At 39.8% G+C, this 9,787-nt stretch overlaps 1 protein-coding gene across 3 annotated transcripts in view; it reads left to right on the forward strand.

The window, feature by feature from the left end:
- The window catches only part of ndst3 (N-deacetylase/N-sulfotransferase (heparan glucosaminyl) 3), a 51,938-nt gene extending 42,785 nt beyond the window's left edge, over positions 1–9,153 (forward strand). For 2 of the 3 annotated variants that reach the window (XM_085162444.1, XM_085162443.1), the window contains 3 exons: positions 2,939–3,041; positions 4,123–4,233; positions 8,378–9,153. In XM_085162444.1, the coding sequence (XP_085018570.1) occupies positions 2,939–3,041; positions 4,123–4,233; positions 8,378–8,407 (244 nt within the window). In that variant the 3' untranslated portion in view covers positions 8,408–9,153. Of the gene's footprint in view, positions 1–2,938; positions 3,042–4,122; positions 4,234–8,372 lie in introns of all 3 variants that reach the window. The other variant, XM_085162445.1, reaches the window with a different exon arrangement.
- The last annotated feature ends 634 nt before the right edge of the window (positions 9,154–9,787 follow it).

A 9,787-nucleotide genomic window follows, 5' to 3' on the forward strand; every position in this document is an offset into this window, starting at 1 on the left:
TTCACGTGTAGTCACTAAAATGACACCAGGTTCATTTTTAATCATGCAGATCGATATAATACACTGCATATCAAATGTTTTCAGAGACGAGTACATCTAATATGTTGGTTGAGCTGCCTAAAATATGTCAATCGAACTCTGCCGAGCTGGGATAACAACACAGGCCGGCTGGATGCAATCTGGCCCACTAGATGGTTTTTAAAAGTGTGAAAATCACAGAGAAAAAAAGCATAATTTCTTTTGGACTTCTTACTGTTTAGTTTGTTTGTTTGTTTGTTTGTTTGTTTGTTTGTTTGTTTGTTTTGGGGGGGGGGGGGTGATGCAGCTGGAATGATTGTGCAGAAAAACATTAAGAATTGATCAAGAGAGCAGTTGTGAGAGCTGACTTATTATTGTGGCAAAGATGTTACAGATGGTTTGCCATAGCCAAAGAGGGTCCTTGTTGTCCTTGTCTATCATATAGTACCTGTTTTTCAAAATACATTATTCATTAAATAATTGATTTTTGATAAATTATTATATAGTAGTACAACTGCTCCAGCCCACTTGAGCTCAAATTTAGCTGTATGTGGCGCATGAACAAAAATGAGTTTTAATGTACATAACTTAAGAGAATTAGCTTCCGCCTGTGGATGCTCTGTTTCAACTCATTCTCCATTAGAGATGTTGCATTTGACCTTTACATTTTGGAGGAGCGCTAAACTGTTTATTTCTCAAGCACCACTCATCAGAATGCAATCTGCTTGCAAGCCCTCGAGTCTACAGACAGGGACATCTAGAATTTGTAGCTCAGATTGGGACAGAGTGCATCTGTCTTGGATCACACACCCACATGCATACAAATAATTTGTAAAGAGATGCATTTTGACAGAATAATAAGGAAGCTGTGTGTGCGCTTGCGAGGTTGTGTTTTGGCTGAAGACCGACTTACACAAAAGCCTAATCTTTCTTTTCTCCTTCTCATTCTTTTGACATGGCAGCAGTCTGACAGATCCTCAACGCTGGAGCCTATTTATTTAATCCCTCTTTCATTTCTTCCTCCTGTCCTGTCAGAGGAAAACTGAAGAAGAACCACTTAACTCTTTTTTTTATACTTCTATACCCGCTGATGCATGCAAATAAAGAAAATATTTGCATCTTTCAATCATATCCACATTAGCCCTGATCCTCCGTCTGTCAAAAGCAGTTAACAATAATATGCATCTTTTTTTTAATATTTATCTCCTTTTCACCTCTTTTATCTCTTTATTTGTGCTACTGTAATCGACAAAAATCTTCCATGAAACTAAAATGATCTAGTATTGTTTTAAAAAAAATAGTTCTGACTGGTCAGGTTATGGACACAGGAATCCTTTGGCAGCTGATCCCATGTGTCCTGTGCATTGTGGGGCAGGTCTGTATGAAGTGTGGAGGCTAGGACAACACATTGGGTTTTATTGTGTTACATGATCTTCTGCTGGACAGTTTTGCGGGGGTTATCATGTTGGATTGGCTGGTTTTAATGTTATATGAATCTCAAGATACAAGTTCCTTATCGGTAAATGGCCACATTCGCAAAATTGGATGTTTTACTAATGTTTTTATTATTATTTAAAGAGCTATAAGATTAGACATCAGGTAGATTGATATGAAATAGCTGTACTTCTGAGATAGGTTTCCATCAGTGGTGTACATGCCCAGATAATGACACGTGCCAAACTATGGAAAATATCAGAATCTTTGAGCCATACAGTCAAGGGTTCTGATGGCGTTGTTATGCTATTATCAGCATAATTTGTGTCTACATGCCCCTTACAGGAAAGAGTCACTGCAGATCAATATTCAAGTTTTTCTGTGTATTTGATGAGTCATTTTTTTCCTATTCTGGTGGAAATTGGTTTCTTTCATAGTGATTATACCCCTGTCCGGAGCATGAGGGGTCCTTGAATGGTTTGATGGATCGTATGTTATGGCATGATGTCAACCCAGTTGAAGATCTTTGCCTGACGCCTCAGAGAGCACGCTCCACCACCACCATCAAAATCTATTGGGGAATGAGTTTTGCAAAAGTAGTCCAATCCCTCCAGCAGAGTACAGTAATTCACAAAGGCACTTTGCTGTGAAGGTCACCCACTATCTTCTTGTCTTAAAAAACAGGGAGGGGGTGCAATGCTTTTTTTTCTCAGTGTTCTAATTTCAACAAAACTCACAAGGAAAATGTAACACAGGGTGGAGAAATGATACTGAGGTCACATAGTGGCCAAAAGCAGCACATTCATTTACCTGTGACACTACCTCTTCTATCAGAAGCCATGTTTCCTGATGGCTGCTCTTTCAAAGTGCAAGATTGCAATTAGCCACTCTGTGCCTGATCATTTACCTCTTATTCATGGCAGTCAGGAACGTCTTGCAGTTGTCCTTGCAGTTGTTTCTGTCACAATGAACAAGTATTAGCTGTTTGCTGCTGAATATAAGATGCATGACATCTTAAATGCAATGCCATAAATATGGATTGGTTAAAGTGGATTAAACAAACATACCATTTAATGGTTCTAACTTGCGTGCTCCAGGGCTTTTTCTTTTTTTACATAGAAAACAGAAACCGTTCCAGTGAATAAACAGGCTATAGCCTATGCATATTCCCGTATTTCTTTTTCCACCGCAGAAGAGGATTACTGTATTAACCAATCAATAAACTGTACTTCTTCCTACTGCGTGACTCCGTTAAGACGACGAGAGAGCAGGAAAGGTGAAGAGAGAGTGGGCATAACATAGATGATGATGACAGAAAAGATGGGAGCTGAATGCAACCTTTCTGTTTAGTTTGTGCAAATAAGATGTGTCCTCTTTTTCAGCTATAGCTGCTAAAAAATGGAGCACTTCTAAAAAGGATGGCCTTGACAGTAGCACTGAGGTTTATTTTTTTAAGTATTTAATTTTTTTCTTCCTGTTGTCACAGCTTTGACCCTCAGAAGGGCTTTTGGTGCCAGCTCCTTGATGGAGGAAAGACTAAATGTTTGGGGAAAAGCAAAGGAAGGAAGTACCCCCCTATGGAGCCAGAGGTAAGATGGTTTTTACTTTAATTAGAACATATTATGCTCATGAAAGTACTTACATACTCCCTGAATGAAATGTTTGAAAAAGATGTACAAAAAAGAAAAAAAAGAGCTGCCAGACTGATTGACAGTGACAGCCCACAATCCCCTCTATCATTGTGGCAAAATTTCCCACAGGACTCAGCATTGGATGGAAACTGTCACCCAATCAGATCTAGCCAGAAACTTACAACCTAATCATGAGGACTCGATAGTGACACAACCTCTGTGAGAGGGGGAGAGAGAGAGAGAGTGGGATGAAGGAGAGTAAGGTGGAAGGAGAAAATCCAATCCATAAATCTTTGTCCTGGCTACTGATTCCACAGAGGAGACCAGACCTGCAGACAATGAATCACACATTTGCTCTCACGTGAAGACAAACACATAGATGCAATTTGTCTTCCCACATGTACTCACACATGGCTAATGGCTGCGCCTCACTGTCGCCTATAATTAAACTGTTTCTGAGTTTCCACCAGGGGGACGGAGGTAGAGGGCAAAGCAGGGATGGGGAGGGAGGAGGTGGAGGTAGCACTGGGGAGACAAGAGAAGTAGAGAGATGAGGAATTCACACAGGGGGGCGAGAGAAATAATGGATCTCATGCATCCTTCATGTAATTTTCTTCCCTTTATAACTTCATTTTTTAGCTCTGTTGGTACCACTTGGCACTTAGTGGCCCTAAAGTCCTACAGAGGAGAAATAAACTGATCTTGTTTTGTGGCTCATCATTAATTTCTCTCTATATATATCTCTCCCCCTGTCTCGCTTTTATTGTTTGTCTCTTCCCAAAATGCCTCTACATATCCCTCCTTTTCAACCCCTTTTCCTCCTCTTGTGCTTCTTTTCTCCTTTTCACCCTATACCTTTTCTGCTTTCCTTCCCATTTCTTTATTTTCCTGTGTTGTCTTTCCAATCTACAACGTATCGAATCCTGATGGACCAACCGTTCCTATTTGTGTTGCTGCCTCTTTGTCTCCCTTACTCCCCCATCTCTTGGTCTTCTCTATTTTCATTCTTTCATTGTCTCTCCTGTGCTACTCTCTTCAGGCACGGGCATATCTCTCCAGGTACTACAGAGAACACAACGTGGAGCTGTCAAAGCTGCTGCACCGGCTCGGACAGCCTCTTCCCTCTTGGCTGAGAGAGGAGTTGCAGAAGGTCAGCAGATTGCTCATCTCACCAGACTACACAGTATATGTTAAAGAGTCTGAACAAATTAATAGTGTATTAAACTGAGCAGTGAAATATACAGCAGCAATTCAAGTTTTATAGTTTTTTTTTATTGATTTAATTTTAATTTTACAGTTGAAAACACTGCAGACTTAAAATGCCCAAGGCTAAAATGGGTTAACTTTATTGAGCTTCCATGTTTAGAAAACTATTCAAGACAATGGTTCACTGGACTCTGTGTTGGCAGAATTGTTAATGTTGGGGTTAATCAAACGAACTAAAACTAAATTGTTATAACATGGTTGTACCTTTAGTCTGCCAGTCACAGTTTTGTTTGTCCTCTGCTCATCATTTACAACTTAATGATGATACGAAAACTTGAGTATAAACCTGAGTCAGAATAATATGTAAATATTGCATATAAATATCCACACTAGCCCAGTTTTAAACAGGGGATTTTTAGGCAAACATAAGGCCTGGAGGCCAGAATTAGCAAGGCAAAAACTCCGATCTGGTCACTGGATGGCTTTGAAAAAAGTGAAGTAGGGCATAAATTTTGAGTTTTCAGATGTATCATCAAAAGTTTTACACCCTATTCTTCTGATAAAAACTTCCCTCATGCCCATTTATACAACACCAAAGTAATTGAGTTTATAATTGCAGGGCAGTCTTGCCAATGAGCAGTTTTACACATTTCTTTTCAAAATGAGTTTTACCTCCTGGCTTTCGAGTATGTTTAGAGGTGATAGTGCTGAAAGCAATCAACGGTCATCAATGATTTCAACAAGACAGAACTCAGCACAAACTTATATAACCAGTTGTAATATATTTTGGGGGAAAATGTTGTCACAACCCCCGTTTAACAAAAGACATACTTTTTTCATCTCAAAGGTGGGAAACACCTTGAGTACAGCAGTTATACTTAAGGTATACACAAATATGACAACGAGCTTAAATAAGATCAATAAAACGGAACACAACATGACCAAACAAAATAATAACAAGATAAAAATTAACCCGGAATCAGTATAAATACAATAAAGTTGAATAATTGTGAATATTAAATATCGATCAAACAAAACAGAATTTAAAATGGCCTGCAGAATGTAGTTAAAACAACTATGAGATGCTCAGTATAATCCGGTCTCTAAGTGATGATATGAAACCTGCTTCCAGGCCTAAACTACTAAGGCTGTTGTGTTTTTAACATGGTTTAATGCTTTGCATCTTGTTCTATTTAATCTCAACAAGCCCCTAAAAACAGTCAGTGATCCCTGTCGGCCTCTCTCGGTTTTTATTACAGCTATTCATTTTAAAGCTCAGTTTTTAAAACCTTATGATGTAACTACAGCCAAGCCAATGCAACAGTATATTAATGACTAACCTTGTATTGTGGATTTGATTATCTCAGTTGTTCTGCTGACAGAAGTTTAGTCCGTTTACAGCATTATGCCATGCGATTACATTACTCTCTAACCATCGGGGACCCTCACGTTAACTTGTGGAAAAAAGTTAGCATTCATCCTCCAGCTTCACTGTTTTTATGTTATGCTAACATAGCTATGTCGCTAGCGATCATGTAGTACATCATTGTATACCAGCTAGTCCAACTTCAGTAACCCTACAAAGCGTCACTGCATTTTAGTCTTCATTTATGTTCTCTGTGATAGCAGAGCTGTACGTTTTAATTTTTTCAGAAACCCCTCAGTCAGAAGATGATATATCATGTTTAGGTGGAAACTAGCGAGCTAACTTCCTGCTAACTTCTACCGCTGTTAAATTTAATAAATTATTTTTTCATGGATGGCTGGAAAAAGTACAGACATTCTGTACTTATGTAGAAGTATAAATACTACTGTTAAAAAATACTCTACTAAAAGTTGAAGCACTCATTCAAGTTCTTTACTCAAATAAAAAAGTAATTGAGTACTCGCAGTGATAAAACAATAACTCCCCCCAAAAGCGTTAAAGCAAAAGTAATGAGTAATGAGTTGAAAGTACAGATATTTGTTTAAAATGTAGGGAGCAAAAGAAATAAGTTGACAAAAAAAACTTCTCAAGTTAAATACAGATACCAAAAAATTGCACTTAAGTGCAGTAACGAAGTATTTGTACTTTGTTACTTTCCACCCTGGTAATGGACAATGCAGTGCAATGAAAATGCTGAGTGTGTGTCACGGTTTGTGACGTTGCCCTGCTGAAAAAACCCCAAAACAATCCAATAGATATTCAAAGCATAGAAGATACACGAAGCTTCATAATGTTGTTGTTCTCTTTTTTTGGCACACTTGAATGTGCTGCATTTTTATCACGGTTTATGAGTCAAAGGCAGCCAGCCACATGACATATAAGTTTTCCAGTCCACTGACAGCATTCACATCATGCTCCCGTTCTATTAACGTGGTTAGCATTTACAGTGGGGCAAAAAAGTATTTAGTCAGCCACCGATTGTGCAAGTTACCCCACTTAAAATGATGACAGAGGTCAGTAATTTGCACCAGAGGTACACTTCAACTGTGAGAGACAGAATGTGAAAAAAAAATCCATGAATTCACATGGTAGGATTTGTAAAGAATTTATTCGTAAATCAGGGTGGAAAATAAGTATTTGGTCAATAACAAAAATACAACTCAATACTTTGTAACATAACCTTTGTTGGCAATAACAGAGGTCAAACGTTTACTATAGGTCTTTACCAGGTTTGCACACACAGTAGCTGGTATTTTGGCCCATTCCTCCATGCAGATCTTCTCAAGAGCAGTGATGTTTTGGGACTGTCGCCGAGCAACACGGACTTTCAACTCCCGCCACAGATTTTCTATGGGGTTGAGGTCTGGAGACTGGCTAGGCCACTCCAGGACTTTCAAATGCTTCTTACGGAGCCACTCCTTTGTTGCCCGGGCGGTGTGTTTTGGATCATTGTCATGTTGGAAGACCCAGCCTCGTTTCATCTTCAAAGTTCTCACTGATGGAAGGAGGTTTTGGCTCAAAATCTCACGATACTTGGCCCCATTCATTCTGTCCTTAACACGGATCAGTCGTCCTGTCCCCTTGGCAGAAAAACAGCCCCATAGCATGATGTTTCCACCCCCATGCTTCACAGTAGGTATGGTGTTCTTGGGATGCAACTCAGTATTCTTCTTCCTCCAAACACGACGAGTTGAGTTTATACCAAAAAGTTCTACTTTGGTTTCATCTGACCACATGACATTCTCCCAATCCTCTGCTGTATCATCCATGTGCTCTCTGGCAAACTTCAGACGGGCCTGGACATGCACTGGCTTCAGCAGCGGAACACGTCTGGCACTGCGGGATTTGATTCCCTGCCGTTGTAGTGTGTTACTGATGGTGACCTTTGTTACTTTGGTCCCAGCTCTCTGCAGGTCATTCACCAGGTCCCCCCGTGTGGTTCTGGGATCTTTGCTCACCGTTCTCATGATCATTTTGACCCCACGGGATGAGATCTTGCGTGGAGCCCCAGATCGAGGGAGATTATCAGTGGTCTTGTATGTCTTCCATTTTCTGATGATTGCTCCCACAGTTGATTTTTTCACACCAAGCTGCTTGCCTATTGTAGATTCACTCTTCCCAGTCTGGTGCAGGTCTACAATTCTTTCCCTGGTGTCCTTCGAAAGCTCTTTGGTCTTGGCCATGGCGGAGTTTGGAGTCTGACTGGTTGAGGCTGTGGACAGGTGTCTTTTATACAGATGATGAGGTCAAACAGGTGCCATTCATACAGGTAACGAGTGGGGGACAGAAAAGCTTCTTACAGAAGACGTTACAGGTCTGTGAGAGCCAGGGATTTTCCTTGTTTGAGGTGACCAAATACTTATTTTCCACCCTGATTTACGAATAAATTCTTTACAAATCCTACCATGTGAATTCATGGATTTTTTTTTCACATTCTGTCTCTCACAGTTGAAGTGTACCTCTGGTGCAAATTACTGACCTCTGTCATCATTTTAAGTGGGGGAACTTGCACAATCGGTGGCTGACTAAATACTTTTTTGCCCCACTGTAGATCAATAAATCAACAAAGTGCAATTAAATTACTTTATCCCATTTCTTTCCCTTGTCTCTGCATTTCCCTCTGAATCCCCTCCCTCTCCCTTTGCTGCTTCCTGAAGGTTAGATAACCTTTGCATCCATGAGCCATGGTTAAAAGTCTTGGGGTCAGGGACCAGGAAAGCGACCAGGAGCACCTGACCTTCAGATGCACTGTCTGTGGCCTTTTAGTGCACCCTGAGGTGAAAGCGAGGACGGAGCGCCTTGGTTCACCGAAGAGCTGTGACCCTGCTGAAGGGACCAGAAGTAATGAAAGCGCAAAGAAACTTTGTGAGCTGATACAGAACTCTTGGATGGATGGGTAGATGGGTGGGTGGATGGATCTGTCAGGTGAATAGACAGCTCTGAAGAAAATGGGACTAAAGGAAAGAACCACATGACAACAGTGACGCAAACTGTGGGGGACAAAGAGAATTTGGAAAGTCTTTGATGCCCAAACCCTGTACCGGTGAATTCTCGTGCACACCTGCAGTAAATTCAGTGATCAATAATTTTTATTTTATTATCACCTTAAATTATGTTGCCAGAACAGCGCTGGTCAGCTGTGCGTGGTTCTCATAGACATGAGTTTGCACTATGTTCTGCTCTATGTATCTCCAATACAAAAACACATGCTATAAGGTCTCTTTTTACCTTTTTTTTTAAGTTTTCTGTTTTAATGAAAGAAAGAAAGCAAGGAGGACACATGCATAGACTCAGGGTGAGAGAAAAACTGTTACTTTTCATGATAGGTTCTCATTTTTTGTGATTTTTCTTTTTTTTTTAAGTACAGCTAGTTTTTGGTAGATCTGGTAGCTTTGTTAACCCCTAGAGATGTCACTCGTGGCTTTAGTGGGAAAGTTTGGACTGTACATGAGTCACTGAAGCAAAAAGAATTGCCTGCTCATTATTTTACTGTGACAAGACATCCAGGGGAACATTGTGTCCATTAAGCAAAGAATGAGTGCTGATGATTTCAGCTCTGAGGAGATACGAGTTTGTGGGTGGAAGTCAGCCTAGTGGCTATGACAGTTAAAGTAGCTATGCTAACTGCAGGCAGTTTTTGTTTTGTCGGTGTCTCAGTTAAGTCTCAACTTGACTTTTTCTTCCCCCTTTTAAAAGCAGTGGCCTCTGTTCTTTAGCTTCAGTTTGAATGCAAAATCCCTAAATGTCAAACACAAAAACCAAAATTAAAGAAATGGATATGACTGACAGCTGATATTTTTTAACGAGTATTATATTATTGTATTACCTAAATGCGGGATCATACCTGAAACCACATTTGTGAACTTACACTATGCTGTTTCTACTCTTCTCAGGTAAGTGAAAATGACATGATGAAAGTATGCAGTGCATCTGGTATTGTATCAGAGAACATTTAATCAATACAACAATACTTTTCTGCTTTGCATACTTGCTAACACTTTTTATTTTTTTATTGTTATGAGATCAATATTTTACTTTTGATGTTACTGATTTTATTTTATTTTATTTTATT

Source organism: Neolamprologus multifasciatus, chromosome 6, assembly GCF_963576455.1.
Source record: "Neolamprologus multifasciatus chromosome 6, fNeoMul1.2, whole genome shotgun sequence".
Classification (NCBI taxonomy): domain Eukaryota; kingdom Metazoa; phylum Chordata; class Actinopteri; order Cichliformes; family Cichlidae; genus Neolamprologus; species Neolamprologus multifasciatus.